The 23,398-nt window shown below is 42.1% G+C and overlaps 1 protein-coding gene across 12 annotated transcripts in view; it reads right to left on the bottom strand.

The window, feature by feature from the left end:
* Positions 1-4,058: 4,058 nt before the first annotated feature.
* Positions 4,059-23,398, bottom strand: part of LOC106607303 (transcription factor COE3) — a 72,140-nt gene continuing 52,800 nt past the window's right edge. For 3 of the 12 annotated variants that reach the window (XM_014204184.3, XM_045721071.2, XM_045721070.2), the window contains exons 11-16: positions 12,899-12,987; positions 8,145-8,210; positions 7,753-7,924; positions 7,457-7,642; positions 7,052-7,219; positions 4,059-5,808 (exon numbers count right to left, since the gene is read on the bottom strand). In XM_014204184.3, the coding sequence (XP_014059659.1) occupies positions 5,777-5,808; positions 7,052-7,219; positions 7,457-7,642; positions 7,753-7,924; positions 8,145-8,210; positions 12,899-12,987 (713 nt within the window). In that variant the 3' untranslated portion in view covers positions 4,059-5,776. Of the gene's footprint in view, positions 5,809-7,051; positions 7,220-7,456; positions 7,646-7,752; positions 7,925-8,144; positions 8,211-12,898; positions 12,988-23,398 lie in introns of all 12 variants that reach the window. The other 9 variants (XM_014204281.3, XM_045721087.2, XM_014204296.3 and 6 more) reach the window with 3 other exon arrangements.

Genomic DNA, 23,398 nt, shown 5'->3' with positions numbered 1-23,398 from the left:
TCTTGGCAATTTCTCACATGGAATATCCTTCATTTCTCAGAACAAGAATAGACAGACGAGCTTCAGAAGAAAGTTTTTTGTTTCGGGCCATTTGAGCCTGTAATCGAACCCACAAATTCTGATGCTCCAAATAGATACTCAACTAATCTGAAGAAGGACAGTTTTATTGATTCTTTAATCAGGACAACAGATTTCAGCTGTGCTAACATAATCGCAATAGGGTTTTCTAATGATCAATTAGCCTTTTAAAATGATAAACTTGGATTAGCCAACACAATGTGCCATTGGAACACAGGAGTGATGGTTGCTGATAATGGGCCTCTGTACACCTATGTAGATATTCCATAAAAAAGCAGCCGATTCCAGCTACAATAGTCATTATATCTATACAGCATATTATCTTTTTTTCTAGGGGGGCTGTTTCATAAGGGTTAAAGAATCCACACGATTTTAACAGCCATTTTCCTGAGTTGAGCTGTTCTGTGAATCTTTGTGTGGCGGACCTGTTGCGACCCTCAACGGATATGGAAATGGGGGTAAGGTTTTATGGGCCAAACGGATTGGACACAGTCAAGCTCAGGGGACATGAATATTGGATGTTATTTCTGCTCTCTTTTTTATGTAATCCTTTGCCAATACATTATTAATAGATGATATCATATCCAGAACTAGTGGATAAAGCACTACTGAGAGGAACTATGAAAGGAGCACTATGTGTCAGAGTGTGGCATAAAAATGCAGTTGAAGTGACATTACTTTATCACTGTAGTCTAACACTTTCTGACCAGGGGTTTTTGTACCTCCTGGTAGAGTGTGCCCTTGGGAAGACAAATATAGTCATAACTCTGCCAGAGTAAATCCTGCATCCGTGGATCTGAAATGCATTCAATCATTCATATAGTGTCAAATGATACCCAAGAACAAGTTGAATGGATTTTTTTGCATTAGGATACTTTTCTCAACCTTCTATTCCACAGTAAAATAAGTAGAGCTCTTAACACAGACCAAACTTTATCTACACTGAACTAAAATATAAATGCAACATGTAAAATGTTGGCCCCATGTTTCATGAGCTGCAATAAAAAAAAATCACAGAATTGTTCTATACACACAAAAATGTTGAGCATACATTTTTTGGTCCTTGTTAGTGAGCATTTCTCCTTTGCAAAAATCATCCATCTTCCTGACAGGCATGGTATATCAAGAAGTTATTGAAGAGCATGATCATTTCACAGGTGCACCTTGTGCTGGGGACAATAAGAGGCCACTTTATAATGTGCAGTTTTGTCAAACAACACAATGCCACAGATGTCTCAAGTTTTGAGGGAGAGTGCAATTGGCACACTGACTGCAGGAATTTCCACCAGAGCTTTTGCCAGAGAATTGACTGTTAATTTCTCTACCATAAGCCACCTCCAAAGTATTTTTTGAGAATTTGACAGTATGTCCAACCGGCCTCACAACCGCAGACCACGTGTAAACACACCAGCCCAGGACCTCCACATCTGGCTTCTTCACCTGTGGATCTTCTGAGGGGGGTGGGGGTGGTGCTGAGGAGTATTTCAGTCTTTAATAAAGCCCTTTTGTGGGGAAAAACTCAGTCTGATTGGCTGGACCTGGCTCCTCAGTTGCTCACCCATGACTGCACCCCTGCCCAGTCTTGTGAAATCTATAGATTAGGGCCTAATTTATTTCAATTGACTGATTTCCTTATATGAACTGTAACTCAGAAAAATCGTTGAAATTGTTGCATTTATATTTTTGTTCAGTATATATTTCCTAGCAGACTGTGGATTGCAGATACATGGACTAATGGTCAGTCTAACCAGAGAGAAGCAGAAGAAACAATTGTCCACCTTTTAAATTCATGGTCTGCACTATCTTGGTATTGTACACAAGGCAACAAAGCCATTACATCAGCACCCCTGAAAATGAACACATAAGCACCTGAATAAGTCTTACATAGGGAGTGGATTTGTAAGGTAATATTATCTTTTAAGGTCAATTTGAATTGTTTTTCCTCATGGGAAACTTTGTATTGATAAAGACCAAACAAAACCCCTTTTCTGAATGCTTGTCCTCCATGGCCTCAATGAGGGTTTCATTCCTTTATGTCATCCAGCCCAATTCCCAGCATGCACAGCCATTGTGACTCTTTCAACTGGAGCTCTCCATTGACTGGCTCATTGTGCAGCCAGGCTTTTGTGTGGCGCTATCACCAGAGCACAATCTTTCACCTGAACACCGTAGGAACATCATAGTGATATGGCCAGGTATAGCATCTGAGGCACCCACGTCCGAGAGGAATAAAGCAATGGTAGAGAGAAAATATCTCGAAAAACAGGAGCTATTTCAGTAATAGCAAATAAAATAGTCAGTCTGTAAACATTGATTAGAGATATTCAACATTACCTTCTTATGTGTGTGATGAAGTGGCAGTATTTTTTAAATATAACAATATGCAAGCAGATGTTTGAAGCTAGGGCCCCTTGGCAACACAAGGCTAGTTAAGATCGATATTGCTTTCAATATTTCTCTCCTTTGACAGATGACCACTACTGAGGAAAGTCTTGATAAGAGTAGCAACATATGGATGTGTTGAGCCTTGGCCTCCTTTGATTGCATGACCTCTTGACCCCAGCCTGTGTTGGAGAACGTGGCGGCCACATGGTCCGGGTGTCTATCAGGCTCTGGTTATGGGGCGTTATTGACTCAGGATTTATAAATATTTAATGCACACATTAAGATCATGGTGGAGGGCAGCCATTAGAGTTCTGCAATAAACAGGCTCTAACCACGATTGAGTGCTTTAGCTATAGGGTGGCTTTTGGTACAGGGAGAGCATGGTGTGATTTCCTAGCACTCGTATATTCCTGCCTGGCATTACTTGGCATGATCCAAAATACTTGCCTACTATGTTTGTTATCCTGCTATTAAAGGTCTCAGATGCACATGAAATCATTGTTCATTGATAGACAGTGCATAACACTTGATTTATGCTCACACTATAAATTATTAGAAGTGTTTATACAGAGTACATGGATTCAGGTTTTCCTTTCACAAGGTTTTGAATTTTTTTGGAAAAAAAAACACTGAGCAAGAAAATAGATCTAAAACTGTGTTGGTCTAAAACAGATAATGCTACGTCAGCAAGCAGGCATGTGACTATTGTTATCAGACACTACATATTATTGAGGGAATGTTTTGATGCACACAGCGATCGTAGTTGAAAATGTAATCGTTCTCTGGTGTATCTGACCTCACACTATCAGCATCACCTGCATTATCTTATGTGCCATGAGATCTATGCACGCCGCTGGCATAATAAGCTGTGATTTGCTGATTCCTGCTCATCTTGCATTCGCTTAATTGTGCATTATAGGGAGGGCTGTCCATGGGCACTGATGCCTTGATGAGAAATTGACATTTTGTGACCTGGTCTCCAGGACCACTCAGGAAGCCAGATAAGATGTTTAGTTGTTTTAACGGAGAGGTGCTATTCTTCCCCGTCGCTTCTCTATCTCTCCGTTTGACCCACTTGATGAGTATAGATTTCACAGGGCCCCCTTTCAGTGCTCAAACTATGAGTTTCAAAACAATACCAACCCCTTATAGACAGCGGATAACCTTGCTCTTTGAATGCATTGATTCTTTATTAACGAGGCGGCCTAATGCAATGAAATGAGGGATTTGAATGGGGCCTCTTTAGGTTGCTTTGAATAAAAGCTCACACATGAAAGGCTACAATACATTTAACAGGCCATTTTAAAGCACGGCTGTAGGGAGAGATGCAGATATAAAGATCAATATGAATGTGCCTCAAAGTCAGATTGCTGGGCCAATATCACAGAACAGAACTGAGCAGAGATTTGTTTTGACTATTTATGAGAGCGTAGAATTACGTTTAAAAATAAATACTTTTTAAAATGTTGCAACCTGTTTCTGAATCTTAAAGGCTAGAAGTCCCCATGGACAGTGTGGGCAATCAAGGGCAATCATGAACAAAAGTGTTCTGTGTAATTTATCAATAACAATTGAAGAAATCCACAGGCATCAGCAAGTTTTTGTAGTTTTTTACTCCAAATTTTTTATAAAACATCACTTATTAATTTCTGTTTTCATTCCAAATTTTTACATTTTGAATTTTTGTTCCCTGTAAACACATTTAAGCTATGTGGCAGAGTCATAAGTTCTGAGTAAAAATGACTTGTATACATTCTACAAAACAGAAAGAAAATACAACCACAAATGGAGTTCCTTCCTCCAAGGTTGTCCCTCATGCACATTGTTTCTATTGTATCTTAACAACTATCATATGGGTCACAAACTATTTATTTGACAATACAACCAACAAAGTTTTCTCTGTATAGATAATTTAAAATCAATATAAAAATAAACAATGAAGTTTGACTTCCCTTTAAAAAAAATGGACAGAGAGTCTTGACAGAGTAACAAAACTTTGAAGATATGTGAAATATATGGACATTGCATTTTATCAAATACAAAAAAAAACATGAATGCAACAGTTCTTGGCTAAAATTCTCTGTGCTGCATCACTATTAAGGGCATGATGATTAATACATACATAATGAAAAGCAATATACAAAATTTCAGAGATAAATACAATATTTATAGTTGATATGTTACAAAATGTCCCTCAAGTGAGCGCAAGTGTGTATTGGAATGGAAATATGACAATGAACTACTTTCGACTTTAGATGGAGTTAAATTTTGCTTTAAATGTTGTTGTTGATCTAAAAGAACATGGAAAAAAGACAGGTGTATAAATATTTAGCACAATTTTGGCAATATCACAATAGTCTACAAGTTTATAACCACATATAAAACACATAACGGGATTTGGAGCTAGAAGGAAGAGGATGGCGCTCGTCAACAAGAAACAGACTTCACAGTAGCCTAGGAATGCATTAATATACAGTGCTAGCAAAAAAGTTTTTAAAAAAGTTTAAAAAAAACATGGCAAAACACACTTGCTTAAAAGGAAGCTCTAAACATGGAACAGAGCCAGGTGTTCTACGTACGTCAGCATACTTGTAGAATCCAAGATCATTTTCACTTTCGAAGATAAACTTCTAGCTACAATAAATTACAAATTTTATTTAAGATGTATGATTGAAACATGATACAATCTTACCCAGTCCCACCCATTTACTTGCATTTGATGTATTTTATGATTGATTTCTACATTATATATCTCATATATTTTCCAGTTGAAAATCTTAAACCTTCTTGGCCCCACTGTATTTTCTCACACATAAAAATACAAAAGGACACATTATAAAGACACACAAATGTGAATCTATTGAAAGAGAGTCAAAACAAAAAACAATTTCTGAGGCAAACAAGTTCATAGGTAAATGTACATCAGTGTTTACATTAAAACCAAATGGTGAGTCCACAGAGATCCTTCCCATATGGTTCACTGGACATAGCCAAAGCGAAAGTTCCACCAGATAGGCATACAAAATAAACACCCCATCGTCCTTTGTCTTCTTCGAGGTTGATCAAATGGAAAAATATAAGCAAAAAAAGCTAAAATCATTCAGTTCTTCATGAAATGCTTTGTCCACATGTCCAAATCTTAACTCTTGAAATAGTCTTTTCAAAGAAAATCATGTTTTTATCTTCATTAAAAACAGAATAAGCTGTTGACTATATCCTCAGTATTATAGACTACACCAGTGTCTTGCTGTGTGATAAAGGGGTGTCCTGTAGCGTGGTGAGTAGACTGGTGCTTGAGACGATGAAAGTGCATTTACATTGGAGGTACAACCAGACCGGACATAGCTGGAAAAAAAATAGCGAAGGAGAAATTGCATTAAGCACGTTAATCTTACCCAATGTATTCAATTGGATAAGCAAAACATTCAGCTATTTACATCAAATAACTTTAAAAAGATGTGATGTTATGATATTGTGAGACTGTGTGTATGAGTGTGTGCGTGTGTGCCTGTGTGATGCATTTTTTTTGTGTATGTGTGGTGTGTCTGTGCATGTGTGAGTGCACACATCTCTAACAGGACAGTTTCAAAAGCCTCCCTCTTGCTCTGACATTTCAGGTCCCAGCAGGCCAGCGAGGCTACGTGTGATATTCCTCCTGGTGTTGAGGTAATGGCAAACAGTGAACCAGACTCCCAGGAGAGATGGCCCTGGCCGACCGTGGAACAACAACATGGCCACTACCCAGAATGCTGTGCTACAACCCCCCTCTCCCTCATCACTCAAAGACTCTCCTCAGACTGACTCCCCTCACACTCAAACTATCCTCCATACTGAGGATGGAGCCACTACATTACACTTCTATTTCCACACGCACTACACTAGTCCCATTTCAAAATCATTATCCATGAGATTAGACAGAGATCAAAGGTATTTTCGATTATTTTACCCAGACAATCTGCTAGGATATCATTAGCAACTCTACCTTATACAGAGACTTGATATACTCAGTATTTCACACATTCTGAACAATTATGTGGCTAGTGAAGTGCCAAGATGAAAAATCATTGCACTGCTCTCAGTGTATTTGTAGTGTCATGGTTGGAATGCTTTTAAGTTTGCCAGCACAGATGACGGCAAGGCATTGCTCATTAATTTCTGCACAACATGTATTAATAAGTATGATCGTGTAGCAAGATGAACTTTAATTTCCCACTTCATTAAGCTCAATGTTATTAATCTTGGGGCACAGGCTACAGCTAAGCTTGTTTTCAAAGCAATCATGTTGGTCATGACACACGCACAAAACCTAATAAACATAATTACTAAAACAATTCTGGGAAGGCGGTTTTCTTAGGCCTCGGACTATATAATTTGCTATACTGGATGGGTTGTGTGTGGTGTGTTTGCATGCCTGCTTACATGCATGCATTTGTTCATGTGCGTGTGAGTGTTTGCTTGTGTGAGTGTGTGTGTGTACAGTACATGTGTGTGCCCTCATGCTTGCTTGTGTATTTGAATGTAAACTCAAAGGTGTAAATAATAAATTGTAGCCTGTTAAAATGCATATTTGTAATGATTAGTCCCTCACCAAACCGGACAGAGGCATGAGCCGCGGTATCTGCCCAGTAGTCCGAAGGGAAGGGATGAGGGGGTGAGGGGGGCTCACCTTGCAGTCCGTTGCCATTTGCGCTGGTGCAGGAAGGGGGTGGGGAGGCCTGGGGTCGGACCACAGGGGCGAAGGCGCTCTTTTGTTTAACTGCAGACAAGATATGGGGGGGGGGGGGGGGGGCGGTAGTAAGAACATGCTATCGGACTAAACTGGGCTATATTCAGTGAGGTGAAACGTTTAGAACATTTCCAATAGAAATGTAAAGAATAGAGCTAACATGATTTCGATTCTCTACCTGACAGACAAGTATATCTGCCCTACACGATACATTTCTATCTGAACCTTGTGTAACTTTGCTCCCTCCTGAATGGCAGCTCTACTCACTTCCATATGGAGAGTTGGCAGAGGATCCATTGAGGAACCCAGGGGAGCTGGGCACTCCCAGGTTGGACATGCCAGAGTTCCCGTAGCCATTCATACTGTTACTGACGGTATTGTAGCTGGACTGCTGTGGGGTGCTGCTGGTGATGTACCCTCGTGGAGATGCACTGCTGGTGTTCCGGCTGTAGCCTACTGAATAGGAATAAGAGGAGGACAGGGTGATTAGAGGTCTATAGGATTCATTCATTCTTTCCTTGACAGTGAATGACTCTTGACCACTAAGCATTATTTCCACCTACCCTGGTCGTTTCCCTGTGACTCGGACACATTGACGGCTAGTTGGCTGCTGAAGGAGTTGACTCCCATCATGCCATGGGAGGCTGTGTTGGCGAGGGAAGGGATCTGGTTGTGGTTACGGGGAACGCTGTACAGGGCCTCAGCTATGTCCGCTGCCCTCTTCAGAATGATCTCCTGTGAACACGGAGATAGAAGTTTGAGTTATTGAGCTGCTCTTTCGTCCTCAGTCATCCATTATGATGGCTTCGTTTGATATGTTCTGTAAGATGTGTGTGTGTGTGTGTGTGTGTGTGTGTGTGTGTGTGTGTGTGTGTGTGTGTGTGTGTGTGTGTGTGTGTGTGTGTGTGTGTGTGTGTGTGTGTGGTGTGTGTGGTGTGTGTGTCGGTCTGCATACCTGGTTATTGTGGGGCATTCCATACAGTGCTTCAACAAGGTCAGCTGCTCTCTTCAGCAATACCTCCTGATAAAAAAAGAGGAAAGACATACATTATTGAAATGCTGATGACAGGTCAAAGGTCAATAGGACACTTCATGACACGGTTCAACGAGTACCATGACCTGTAATGTAACAACAAGAGGTCTATATTAGGTGGGTAAGTAAACGTGGCCCTATATTGTGAGGCACCAACATTGCATTAGGCCACCAATTCTTCTCTCCTCAGAACCACTGGGAACAAGAATAATGTCCCATCTCTTAATTAAACCACCATAGGCCTTAAAAACAACACCTCACCCTCTAATTCTGGGCTCACGTTTGCACAAGTTCAGCACTGGAGTCTCCTTTCTTCAGAACACTTAAGTGAATTAGCTTGGGTTAATCTAGTTCTGCCGTAATGACATTAAGGAATTTTTCAATTAACCTCTTTGACTGGCTGTTGTAAAGGACTTCACAAATGACTTCCCATTCAGCGAGAGCTGGGTGCTTGTGCCTCTGGGACATGGATGCATGGGATGTAGTCTTATCCATGTTTGCATGCTTGCCCCTGCTTCACAGTAAGGATTAGCCATGTTGCTTTGGCTCTTAACACTGAGAATGAGTTGGCCCTGGATCCTGTTCCCTGCTCGACTTCAGAATAGGTTGGCTTCTTAGTGTGCTTTTATCTGCTCTTTGAATTGAGCACTTAATGAAATCCTTCATGGAGCACCACAGTGCTTTGTTTAGTGTGATGCTCCAAGCAATATGTTTGGAAAACCACCTACTCCATTTAGAAGCCTTTATTCTCACAAGAAAAAAGCTTGAGATATTGATGTGGGATTTTATTTAAATGTGTGTTTACTGGCACCTGCTGTATTGCAGAAATTTGTTGACTTTCTGTCAGAACCCAGGTTAAAAGTGATGGAAATCTGTCACTAGAAACATCTCAGATTGCGCTTGTTTTCTTCCCACATTGCGTGTTTTCCTTCGCGGGCCTCAGTAATTTGTGTGAAGTGTTCCATCACTTGGCAATAGCAATCCGGGATTAAGACGGCAGCTGCCGTAAATGAATGTAAACACAGTCATCGCGCCTTCAAACAGCGGCCTCCAAGACTTGGCCTGTGTTTCCAAGGCAGCGTGTATGGAGCGTGTATGGAGTGTGTATGGCGTGTGTGTGTGGGCCTCCTTTCATCCTGAAGAGCCATATCTTCCTGATTTATCAAGATGAATCGCTGTAGAAGCCACTTCTAGCACGTGCCATGCTCTTATAGAAACATATAGCATGATCCACCACGTTACCGCATGGGTGGCTCTCTTTAAAATGGGCATTTACCTCTGAAATTGGTGTGTATGCTCAACGGTGCATGCATCTAGTTTGCATAGAAATAAAGAATTATGGTTGTCGTGAGGCAGGTACACTAAATGAGAGGACCAGCTGTCTTTATGTGTTCTCATCAGGCAGAACAGATTCCTCTCTCGCTCACTGAGTGAGACAAAGTGTATTTTCTTTTCTTCTTCCTGCAGTTAATAATTACCAATAATCTATTCTATCATATTTCAAGATCTTCTACATGCCTCTCAATTTCAAACAACAATTCAAGCAATTAAGACTGTCACGTTCGCAAGCGCCATGTTTCATTCTCTGAAAACCTCCTCTCCATCCTTGTCCATATGGTACTTTGCAGCAGCGACATAAGGACAGCTTGGAAAAAAAGACAGAGAAAACGATATTGCCTCTCATCCTTAATCTGTCGTTTACCGCGTGGCGTCTTAACTAACCAAGCTCACTCGCAGGGCTATGCTTAAGTGGTGGCCTAGTCACATCCCAGGATGATGGGAAGTGTGGTACCCAATCAACCACAGAGTTTGTTTTGTTTCCGACGAGACACTTTCACGCATATCGGCTCACGCTGTGAATACGATTAGCACCGAATGGTGTTCTGGGGGCATTTCCATGTAAATCTGGATATATAATGTAATTGCCATTCTTGTCATGGAGACAGACATATCAGAGCACCATGTTAAATTGAAAACAATTAAAGCCCATAGATGATCTTCGTTGTTTTGTGACCAAGGCATGACAGCTTTTCTGGTATTCCTTGTTTTACATGGTAGCTTAAAACTTGTGTAAAACACGTGATTCTCCACATGCTAGATTAGCAAGGATTGTGTATTTCTATTGATGTTATCACAGTTAATAAAATGGGGCCCAGGTTATGAGGCTTTGAGTGTTAATATCATTATAAAAATGTAAGGCAATTAGCGTGCTAGCGCTAGCCTGAATACATTCAGAAGGACAGGGCCATTAGATGTAGAATAGACATTCATTTAAAAACATAGCTAAATTGCTTGACATGAACACATTTGTAATATTTGTTTTCTGCTTGTGGATTACACCAAAAAATGGGAAAAGAATAGGTTTGTGTTTATGCAATCAACTTAATAATAAAACAATATTGCTTTTCTGCTTTTAATTTAGTAATGAATCTAATTTGTTACAGAAGAAAGGAGAAATTGAGTGTGGTACAGTGTGACATCCAGTCTATTTGTCCATTACTGCCACAGGGCACAAACTGGTATTATAAATTGTCTTCTTCATATGATGAATCGAAAATTGTTTTATAACAAGATCTTAAAAAGGAGGGTGAATTCCGAAGTCTCTGTTCACTTAACGCCATGCCCGCAAAGCAATCTCCTTTCGCATCACTTGACTGCACACACTTATTACTTTCATATTCACTCTGGACTCTGCATTGGATTTTTATATCGCTGCTCCTCCCATAGGGTCAGTTTGTCATCTGCAATGTTGTCTTAAAATTACGAGGTAAACTTCAATCAGAGCACGCTTCCCCCCTTTTTCTTGGTGTAGCAACAATATTAGCGTGCATCCCTTGCAATACATGAGCACGCCCATATTGGCTTTCTGTCTCCTCACAATTACCACTTGTCTTACTGGTCCTGGGGAAAAGGATGGTGGAAATCAATAGCGCCGTAATATTATCAACTGGAGGGTGAAGTCATTGAGGGAGGGGTGCCCGGTGTCGATTTGCCTTTCTGCTAATGCATACTTCGCCTCCTCCAGCTTTATCTCCTTTTTATAGAGTCTTTCCGCCTCACCTGCAGCCCGTAATGGCTGTTCTCTTCACGCCGTCTCCCTTCTAGTTCCAAATGTACATGCCATCCACCCTGAGGCTTGTATATTGGGAGTGTGCTGTTGACCCCTCGAGGCGACCCTCAGATGGCAAGCTTAACAATGATGAATCACTCTGTAGAATCATTTACATGGCCCCCTGAACCCCATATTTGGGTCCATTAGAGAGCAAATCAAATATTTATATTATTTATTGGAAGTGCAGGGTTTCATCTCACTCTGAGATTGGGCCATGTGAGGGCTGGGGGGAGACCCTGCTATATTAAGTAAGCACACTGAGGAAACTCATCTCAGATTGAGTCAAAATGTGTTTTATTGCCAAAATGTATTTTGTTCTCCAAGAAGAAAAAATGGATGCTGTAATAAAAGTATGCATCACAATATTCCATGTTATGTTCAAATTGCAAATTTTACGGAGATGTACTGACTAAATTGAGTGTGTGAAGACAGAGAGACCCAGGGCAGGGAGACTTGCAGCCATAAAAGCTAAGTGAACCTTTCCTTTGGTCTTACAAATGTACTGTTGAAATTAGAGTTACATTTCATGTCCAGGTGTTGTTTTGAGTCTCCACCGGGACCAAACTCTAATTGAAACACTTCATATAGTGCACCAGAGACTGCTGGCTGCGATGTCGTATATCTTCCTATTGACTTGGCCCAGTCGTCCATACTACACCACACAGCCTGGTCTTTATTAAATTGTCCGTTGGACGTTAATGATATTGCAGTGTTGCATGCTGGGCTTTAATAGATAAGGTCTTAAAAGGCTTTATGGTATTATTAAAACTCTGAGGTGGTCACCAATTTACTGCGTGCCAAGGGACTCTGTGCAAACTAATCAGTCATAATATTACATTTGACGCATATGGAATGCCAGTTATACCAAATGGGAATTAGCAGGGTCGCAATCAGACAAGCCCAGTAATAGATTTTATCAGAGGAAATAGAAATGCTAAGGAATCCAAGAATGGCTGAAATTTGTGGCTTTGTTTTCATGTTGAAAAATACCAAAATGGCAGGCTACCGGATATGTGTCACAAGCATGTGGGAATCAAGAGCCTTTCAACTCCTTTACTGAGTTCTAAAGAAAACAGTGAGACCTAACGCATAATAACGTGTCGCTCTGGCCTTATTAGCCACACTAAGACTGGGGGGTTTACGAGCGTAGAGTCATGTAAACAACAGATTAAACCAAATGGAGCTGTGGAGAATGAAAGGAAAATATGAGTGGGGTAATGACGGCCCAGACGACCAGGAGATTACCATCTCCACAGACTACTGGAGAGGAAAGACGTCTGATTGAGCTATTTTGCCACACAGAAAGTTTACCACACGCCTGCCTCCCTCGCTCTCCTCTCACTAAACAAATACATTCCCAAATCAATGCGACACGGACGCACCAGTGTGTGTGTTACTGTCTTTCTGTTTGGTTAAAAAGTTGAATCTTCTTTTGATGTTGTTTTGTTTCTTGGTCTTTGATGATGTTGTTGGGTTAGCAGCTGTGGTGTGTGTATGGTGTTGTTTGTTGTGTCTATATGGTGTTGTAATGACAATTTCTGTGAAGATGAGACATAACACTGACCTTTGGTAACCTCTCAGGGTCACCCGGGTGCCTGGGGATGACCTTCTGCAGCCTCTGGAACCCATAGTCGATGGTTGGCTCATTGAGGGCTGACCAAAAAAAAGACCAATTGTTAGACAATGTGAAGTGAAGTGAAATAACAGCTCTGTAAACCAACGTCTGCAATGCACAACAGCTAGCATGAAAACTCTATCACAAGTGTCACAAACCCCCTGCATCCAGTTAAATTCTCATTTAGCAAAATAGCCATGATGACATGATGCAGTACATCAGTCTAGAGCAGGTCTCATATCTCTTACAGGGCCCAACTTTTTTTTATCTTCATGGGAATATTGAGAGCAAATGACATAGTGGGGTGTGTTAATCTAACCGAGCTGTAATAATCTGTGAAAGTCCAGAAATTGATCTAGCGTGAGTTGCTGTCACTCCAGCGCTGCACCTACTGTACCACCCCGCTGCTCTGCTGAAATACTGCAGCAGATCACACAGAGCGATCAATCTCACCCACCCCTCAAATAGTAATCTGGAGCAGCGAGCCGTATTGGGCTATGAATCAGAGGCACAAAGTAAATGAATCATAAGCCAGACTTTGGTAAGACTAAGGCGTTTTATGTCTGACAGTCATAATGGGTAATTTAAGGCTTCCTTACAGCTCTCGCTGATTCTAAACAATCATGTACACCCGTAGGCCAAGGGGAAGGTAGGAGGGAGGGGAGGAGAAGGAACGACTTAATAGAGAACATCACTTCTCAATGTAGATATCATTTTCAGCAGAGTAACTCAGACGAGTGTGGCAGTGCTTCATAAATCAATGGCTTTCTGTGGAGACTAATAAGAGCTGCCTACCTCTATTCATTGTTCAGCCTGTAATTTGGCCCATCACTCATTACTCAGCATGTAATTTTGGCATTAACGCAGCAAGGCTTGCTCAACCTGCTGAACACGAAAGAACATGAAGGCTAACGCCACACGTACAGCCAGCGCCACTGACACACAGACCAGGAAGGCACTGGCGCCGGCAGACACACACACACTAGTACAGGCTACTGATCAATGGTACAGGGCTGTGCAGTGTGCACTACCAACATGATATCATAGGAAAATGTCATTCTGGCATGTTTTTGCAAAAAGGTCAAATGTTTTTCTCAATACATTGCAGTCAATGGGAAAAGATGAGTGTCACAGGGTTGATGTTTTTCTCAGTACATTGCAGTCAATGGGAAAATATGTCACACGACTGACGTTTTTCTCAATACATTGCAGTCAATGGGAAAAGATGAGTCACAGGGTTGACGTTTTCTCAATACATTGCAGTAATTTTTCTCAATACATTGCTGTCAATGGGAAAAGATGAGTGTCACAGGATTTACATTTTTCTTGTTTATCTAATGTCTGTCTCTCTCACTCTCTACCTCCTATTTACCCCCCATTTCTCTTCTCTCTCCCTCCCCCTTTTTTCACCCCCACCTCCCTCTCCCCCTCCCCCTTCCATTACCTCTGCCTCCTTCTTTCCCTTATCTCTCTCTCAAATCTTTCTCCCTATCCTTCCTTCACCTTCTCTCTCTCTCTCTCTCTCTCCCATTCCCTCACTCTCTCTTCTCTCTTTCCCTCCACCCTCCATTCTCTCTCCCTCCTCTTTCCCTGCCTCCCCCTCCTCTCTACACTTTCTCCACCTCTCTCTCCCACCTCTGTCAGTCTGTTGACTCTCTCGCCCCTCCTTCCTCGTTCTCCCCCTCCCTCCTTCACCCTTTCCCTCTCTCTCGCCCCCTCTCTCCCGTCCCTCAATCTCTCCCTTCACTCTCTCTCCTCCCCCTTCCATTCTCTCTCAGTCCTTCTTTCCCTACATCCCCCTCCTCTCGTCGCTCTCTCTCTGCCTCTTCCTCCTCTCTCTCCCTCTTTTCTCCCACAGACAGGATGACAGACAGGCAGACACAGACAGACAGACAGACAGACAGACAGACAGACAGACAGACAGACAGACAGACAGACAGACAGACAGACAGACAGACAGACAGACAGACAGACAGACAGACAGACAGACAGACAGACAGACAGACAGACAGACAGACAGACAGACAGACAGACAGAGAGACAGGCACAGACAGTTTCAAGTCAATCAAAACATTTTTTTTTTAGGATGGATTGACCTAAGACATATGGAATTGTTTTAAGAAGGTCCAAGGATTTAGCTATTTGATTTAGAATTTTAAGACACCTTGAAGTATCCCCCCCAAAATATATTAAAAGAAAAGGCTTTACTGCTATTAGCCCATACAAAGGCATTGAACAACAGATTCATTCAATTGAACAACAGATATTCCCCCCCAGAAAATCTAAAGGAACTTTTTTTCTGAAGTGTCTGTCCTATATCTGCGAGATATAAGATTAATTTTTTTACCCCTTATTTTTGGCACTAAACAGTCTCCATATATACCTTCAGACGAGTCTTGTGAGGCCTGTGGGCATCCTAGAGCAAAACCATCTGTCCACCCCCCCCCCCCCCCCCCCCCTTGCCGGTTAACGTTAGGGTTATGTCTAGGCCCTAACCCTAACCCCTAGCTTCATGTTCACTCCCAGCTCAACCCTAACCGTAACCCTAACTCTAGCTTCAGGTCCATATCCTGGCTCAACCCGAAACCTAGCCTCAACCCTAACCCTAATCCTTACCTTAGCTTAATATGAACTCCCGGCTCAACCCTAACTCTAACCCTGACCCTAACCATAACCCTCACTTCATCTCCTTGTCTTGGCTCAACCCTTCTGTCGAAGTCAATCAACCCTAACTAAGAGCTGAGCCAAGATGTAGAGGTCTAGGGTTAGAGTTATGGCTATGGTTAGGGTTGAGCTGGGATGTGGACATGAAGCTATGGTTAGGGTTAGGGTTAAGTTTAGGGTTGAGTTTAGAGTTTGTCTGCCTGCCTGCCTGCCTGCCTCCCTCTCTGCCTGTCTGTGAGTTTAAATATCTCTCTCTCTTTCTCTCTCTGTTTGTATCTGTCTGTCTGTGAGTGGATATCTCTGTCTGTCTGTCTGTGAGTTTATGCCTGCCTGCCTGCCTGCCTGCCTGCCTGCCTGCCTGCCTGCCTGCCTGCCTGCCTGCCTGTATGTCTGTCTGTGAGTGGATATGTCTGTCTGTGAGTGAATGTCTGTCTGTCTGTCTGTCTGTCTGTCTGTCTGTCTGTCTGTCTGTCTGTCTGTCTGTCTGTCTGTCTGTCTGTCTGTCTGTCTGTCTGTCTGTCTGTCTGTCTGTCTGTCTGTCTGTCTGTCTGTCTGTCTGTCTGACTTTCATCAATTTACCCATTGCAGCTCTTTCACCAACTTTTTTGTTTTGAATGCGATGTACTGAGTTATGCCCCAATGCATATCTATACTTCAATATTCTGTCTGTGGAATTGGGAAAGTAGAGAGAGAAGTAGAGGTGGGAGAGACAGGAGGGAGAGACAGAAGGTAGAGGGAGAGAAATAGATTAGAGGGAGGAGGGAAAGAAGGAATGAGATAGAATGGAGAGAGGGGGAACGTGAGAAAGATAATATGTAGAGAGTACAGAGAAAGAGATAGAAGATACAAAAGGAGGGAGGGAGGAAGTGTCTGTGATGCCTTTCTCTATGTGTCCATATTGTGATGTTAATCTTCCCCCATTGAATGCAATTTATTCACTTGGGCCTCACCCCTGTGACACTCATCTTTTCCCATTGACTACACACTATCGATATAAACGTCAACCCTGTGATACTCATCCTTTCGCATTGAGTACAATTTATTGGCATAAGATTCAATTGGTTGATGCTTAATTTTTCCCATTGGTTGCTATGTATTGACATAAACATCACCCCTGTGACACTCATCTTTTCCCATTGACTGCAATGTACAGAGAAATATGTCAACCCTGTGACACTCATCATTTCACATTGACTGCAATGTACTGAGAAAAATGTCAACACTGTGACTCTCATCTTTTCCCATTGACTGTAATGTATTGAGAAAAACGTCAGCTACTGTGACATTTAACTTTTTTGCAAAAACATGCCAGGATGACGTTTTCAGACTGATCCACATAAAGTGAACTCCCAACAATCAAACGCACCACATGACACACAACATACACTCCTGGAAATCTGATTTGACATCTTATCATGCATCCCGGAACACCAAAGGTCGGCTTCAGAACATGAGGGAACGCCATTTTCTTTGTGAGGGAACGTCAGGATTTTGCCCTCTTTCTTTTGTTATTTCCTTCCCCCATCTATATGTACACACCGCAAGACACTACAAACTACACAAACACACACACAATACACAACACACTACACACCGCAGGACATGTGCAGGTGTGTGCGTTGTAGCCCTGCCAGACCCCGCTGCTCAGTGTGATGTAAATTGTGTATGTGTAAAAAGCACTCCATAATCAGGCCATCCATCATCACAGGCTGTCAGTAGGCTCTCGCAGGGTGATACATCACGCTCTCCTGTCCTACACTACAAACTACACACTACACAAACACACACAATACACAACACACTACACACAACACCGCTGTCGGGCATGCTGGGTATAGATACAGTAGCTACACCACAAGACCCGGGTAATAAAGCAGCAGTATGTGATGTGTATTTGGAAGTATTTACATTTACAATTATCCTAAAGTAATGCAGCCTGAAATAGTTTGAAAAACAGAATGCACTGCACACGTTTTTTTAACATTTGGATATGGCATACACATTAAACATAATTGATTTTGAATTCTCTATCATTTCTGTTTGAAAACACTAAATGACTTTGTAAGGGGGAAAGGGGACCTAGAAAGTGAGCATCAAATACCAAAGATAGTAAACAAGATGTCTCTTTCTCTCTTGCTCTTTAAGAAGAGGATAAAAGCATGTCTCATGGTGCTGTGATTGGGGTGCAACTCTGGGCCATGAGAAGTGCATGTCGACGTGTCACCATCTCATCTATCATGGAGATGATCTTTGCAACAACCCTGCATAATGAAATTGGTGGCACAGACCCCCATCTGCTATCGATTTCATGCAAATGACGTTGACAGCTGATGGAGACTTGCGTTAGTGCTAAACGGTGCTGTCAGTTGATGAGTTGACAGTGCTGTAGTTGGACCGTGTACACACAGAGATAGACACAGACACTGTCAATAATCCTATAAGGGCTGATGACGACGCACACTGAGTGTACAAAACATTATGAAAGCCTGCTCTTTCTATAACATAGACTGACCAGGGGAATCCAGGTGAAATCAATAAGGGATCATAGCTGTCACTTGTTAAATCCACTTCAATCAGTGGAGATGAAGGAGACCGGTTAAAGAAGGATTCTTAAGCCTTGAGACAATTGAGACATGGATCGCGTACGTGTGCCATTGAGAGGGTGAATGGGCAAGACAAAAGATTTAAGGGCCTTTGAACGGGGTATGGTTGTAGGTGCCAGGCGCATCGGTTTGTGTCAAGAACTGCAACGCTGCTGGGTTTTTAACGCTCAACAGTTGACCTGTGTGTATTAAAAAAAATCCACCACCCAAAGGACAACTTGACACAACTGTAGAGGCGGGTAATTATGAGGTGGAGAGATTGTCTGACCTCTCACCCCTTGCTTAACAATCAAACTTGAGGACAGTGTTACTATACACCACTCATACACTTGCCACTATACACCCTCAAACACCTCCAAACTTTATATCCTACCTTCACTTCCTCATCTCTTCCCATCACCTTGTTCTAACCCTTTAATAATGTAGCTCTGAACTCTACGATGCCCTTGGACTATCACCATAAATGCCAACATGAGCTTCATCTCCATATTTTACCAGCACAGTGCACTGTTGTGAGAGGTAGCTAAGGAGGAGAGAAGGGTGGGAGGAGTGTAGAAAGGGGAGCTGGCCCCCCGTGAAGGTTCTCAGCCACAGTGAGGAAACATGAAACCCTCCCCACACATCCCATAAATCCTGTTCTGGGTGGGGAGTCTGGCTGGGGAGGGGGAAGGCACTGGCACGTTCCAGTCACGCCCGCTTCCCGGCCCGCGGCCAATCAATACCACTTTCCTGTTTTAGAGGCGGGTAATTATGAGGTGGAGAGATTGTCTGACCTCTCACCCTTGCTGCATTACTCGGCTGATATGAAGATAAATTGCCTGATTTTGGGTAAACATATGCTGCAATTCAAACTGTCAGCACTGGTTTGCTCAGGGATAATTTGTATTGATCTTCTGGCTTCTTAGCCATTTTGCTTACTGACCTCATTGATAATTAGAGAGAAAGAGACACAGCGAGGTAAGGCAGGGGCTGCATTTGAATATTTCGCCAGGAATAAAAAGAGAGAATAAAGAAAGAGTGAGGAGAAAGAGTGAATGATAGACTAATAGCATTTTCTCTTTAAACTAGTTGAAGTTCAGCTTGAAAGAGTTGCTCAGCTCAATTACTTAAACATAACATTTTTCTCCTCACTTATGAGAAGCTATAATTGTTTTGTAAATTGTTTATAACAAAATGTTTATCATGTAATCCACATAATGAAACAAATGCTAATGCTAATCATGTTTAATTTGACAGCTGAAGGAGCAAGATTACGGTCCCTTTAGCTTTGAACATGATTAAAAAATAGATGCATAAGAGTTCATTCTTTGGAATCAAACTGTTTGGAAACTTTATTTCAGTAATTTAATATGACTGAATTAGTATACTTCACCAGGAATAAAGAGTGAGAAAGAAAAGAGTGAATGATATAGACTAATAACATTGTCTCCTCTCTTCTTCTGAACGAGTAATTCAGCTTGAATCACTTGACTTGTTTAGTTCAAATACTCCAACTTAATATTTTCCTCATCCCTTATGAGACGCTATAATTGTTTTGAATTTATTATAAAACGTTTAGAATTTAACAACGTTAATAAAATAAAATAATGTAAATCATTTCATAGTTTTATTTGATGTATAGTTGACAGCTGAAGGAGCAACATTACCGTCACTTTTTGAATAGGATGCACATGATAAAATGTTTTTAAAAATACCAGCAGAGTTAATTGTTTGAATGCAAGCTGAGTGGAAACTTTGTGAATATCTCAGTAATTTCCTCACTCTATTGAGTGAACGGTCATATTTCAGAACAACAAACAAATGGAATGCCTAGACTTGGTGTGCAGCTGTGGACATATCAATTCTCATTTGAAGCACCACACACACACACAATCTACGGCAGGATTTCAATGGAATTCCTCTCCCTGGGATGTGCACATCCGTTCATGCTCCTAACACATTCACTCCAGAAGCCCCCAAGTCCAGTGTCTTTGCTTAAAATGCAGAGTGGACAGCCGAACAGGCGCCAGAGCACGGTCTACTACTCCTTCTCCGTGTCCTCTAGAAATAGGACATGAGTAACCGCTCTAGAGGAACAATGTAACATGGCCGTTGTTGGCAGATGAAAATGCTTACATGACAATACGCCTGCATGCTCTCAGTATGTGGCAGTGTACTGAAGTCATGTACTGTATTTGCCTGCAGTAACAGGCAGTAGCAGGGGGAAATGTTTGAGCAAAGCAGTAAAGTGAAGGGAAATGGTTCCTTCTTAAGTCTGAAGGCTTGAATGGAAGCGTGCACAGAGTGCTAGCATTCCTGCCAGCCATTACTGGTTATTATGATAAATCTATCTTTCCAGGAGATAAAAACTAGCTGGAGATAAAAACTAGCCTTGTTGCCATTTGCCAGCTATTACTTTCGCTAATTATACTTAACTGCTTGGAGCTTATCTCCACTCCTCCTACACCATTGAGCATTTTTTTCTTTCCCCTAACACAAATTATACTGAGGTGGAGAGGGAGTTGGAAGGGGAGCAGATAAACAGAATGAGGTGAAGTTCATTCAAGTGCCAGTGATTTTGAACTTGTGAGAGTGTCCAACTCAAGCCTCATGGGCACCTGAGATCATCTTAAAAATGCAGTACCGATATGGGTCACACATAGTATCGTTATCACCACAGGAAATTACATCCTCTCACTGTCGTCAACAGCGTCAAACAGGGAGGGAAAAAGGCCAGTGTCACTCAGGGGTTATTGAAAGTAAATGGATGAATGGAAACAGGTGATGAAAGCTGCAGGGACAACATGAACGCACTCCGGTAGACATATAGAGGTCATGATGTTCAGCAATATCGATGTCCGCTGTGGAGACAGATCTAAAACAAGCATGCAGGCAGAACCCACCTTCAGACCAAACCAACCAATCGTAACTCACGGCAAACCCACGCAAACCAAACCAGTGCATTTACCACTGACCATGTTCTCTCCATCCAATCCAAGCTATCGCTGAGTGATTCCATCTCCAGTCTCAGGTTGATCAGAAAATTCAAACTTCAAAAGATCTGTAGTTAAGATAAATCAATAGAGAGAAATCAATGTCCATTGAAATTTCATGAACTTTGAGCAGATACAGACAACGGGAAAAAAACAAGTTACAATTCCACCAGATATTGCTTCTGCAACAGATCAAATGTAATTAACACAGGTTAAATGGGAGTGATGTACTGTATCAGTTCACAATTATCATACTTTCGAAATTCCCTTTATCTCTGTATTGGAAATGGGTGAAAACACCTCTTCTCTTCCCTTCAATGACATCTAAAGTGAGTGTCCCACTCCTCTAAGGACGTAGAGAGGGACTTTCACACATTACCGTCCAACTGAAATCAAATGGCCTCACCTCACAGCTGATTGCAGGCACAAATTCATATTGTAAAATGAAGATCAATACATGGACGAGGCCCAATCGATGACAGCTAAATTACGGCCGCATTTTCCCCCTCATTCAAGATGAGTTGTGTTTTCCTCTCAAAGTCAATACCATGCAGCCTCTCTCATTCATTTCTCAATAAACTTGACGATGAATTTCAATCACAGGCGGTGGAGGTAGGGCTGGGGGTTGAAAGGGGATGGGGAATAGGGGGATGGGAGCTCTTATAAAGGCCGTTGGGTGTGGAACATAGTGAAAATGGGGCACGGAGGGGAGGGAGGGGAGGGAGGAGAGATCCTCGTCTATCAAGAGCCTCCTTCCTTCCCATCTATCTTTTTTTGCTGCACAGACTAATACTGTGCCTTAGTGGGGACTACCCATATGGCGCACCATTACCAAACACACGTAACAATACAGTTGAACATCAAGTGGTGCCAATTAAATACAATTAAATCCAAATAGAGAAACACCCCTGTACTGATACTACGCAATGGCTAAAAAGCTGTCACTTATTTCAATCAATTTTCCATAGCTGGATTTCCCAGGTCTCTTAATTATTCCACTATGTGAAATATATAATGTCATTGTGCACTCCTCAAAGTCTACCTGACAAACTGCTTGACAGTGGGGAGTGGTAGAGTGTGTGTCATGTCAACCCTCTAATTGGACGAAAGGACCTTCCTCCTCAATCCTTGACGCTATCTGCACACGCTCACAAAGGCTTTCTGCCTGAGCCTGTCTAAGTAGGTGACAAGTGTCTCAGTCACTCCGGAGGAGCTAGAGCTGAATACCAGGCATGTAATGAGAAAGACAGACTGGGAGACAGGTACTGGGACATGAGCTATAGGTCGCTATTCATACAACATTTATATTACGGTGCACTACGCCCTTACACTAAAAGAGATCCCATTGAAAGACCCTCTTAAACAGATCTGTTTACATACCTCTGTGAATGTCTTGATTACAGCGTATCTTATAGTGTGTCTAGGCCACACCCCATCCCTTACTAGCTGCTACCAAACCCTGCCCTGCAGGGGAGGAAATCGTGAGGAAGCTCTGTATCTGATCTGCGCCAAATCCGGAACTTCAAAGAGCGTCTCGGCTGAAGGGCGGAGGGGAGCTGTAGGGTTAGGCCCGATACACAGACTGAACAGCACAAGGCCTGGACTGATGTGCTTTGATAAAGGAGTCCATTTGTACTGAATTGCATTTTTTTTGTCAAGAGCCAACAATTTCTGCTTGCAGTGGGGCAAAGGGTTTCATTTGAGATTTGAAGATCTCTTTGTATCTCTGCCCAGCTGAGTGAGGATAAAGTGGTCAGTCAAGGTACACATCAATATGTACAGCATTACATTTACAATGCATAGCATCTTGATGATCATCACAGTAAATATTAACCCTCAAAATAAATGTTCATAATCGTGAGTTTTGCAAGTGGTATAGGATAGCATTACTACTTGCAGAATATATACAGTATTAACACCTTCCGTTTCCATCCCCTACCAGACTGACATTTCTTGGTCTCTAACCGTATTGAGTGAATCCCCCATGACCCCTTTGTCCTTATGTTGATGAATGACTACCTTATACCCATGTTGTCCGATTCTGGTGCAGTGTAGTCGATACTGTCACCTTGACAAGAAAACTTTGTGATTCATCAGCCTTCAAGGATGTCTAGCCTCAACCCAAATCTGGCAAGAGACGCTCACTGCATGGGGCATCATCAGCAGCATCATCCAAAGTCCTTCACCCAGACCCAGTGTGTTAAATAGCA

The sequence above is a fragment of the Salmo salar genome, chromosome 01 (genome assembly GCF_965601325.2).
Source record: "Salmo salar chromosome 01, fSalSal1, whole genome shotgun sequence".
NCBI classification, from domain to species: domain Eukaryota; kingdom Metazoa; phylum Chordata; class Actinopteri; order Salmoniformes; family Salmonidae; genus Salmo; species Salmo salar.
Note: the sequence above shows the minus strand (reverse complement) of the source record. Positions and strands in the feature narration are given on the sequence as shown.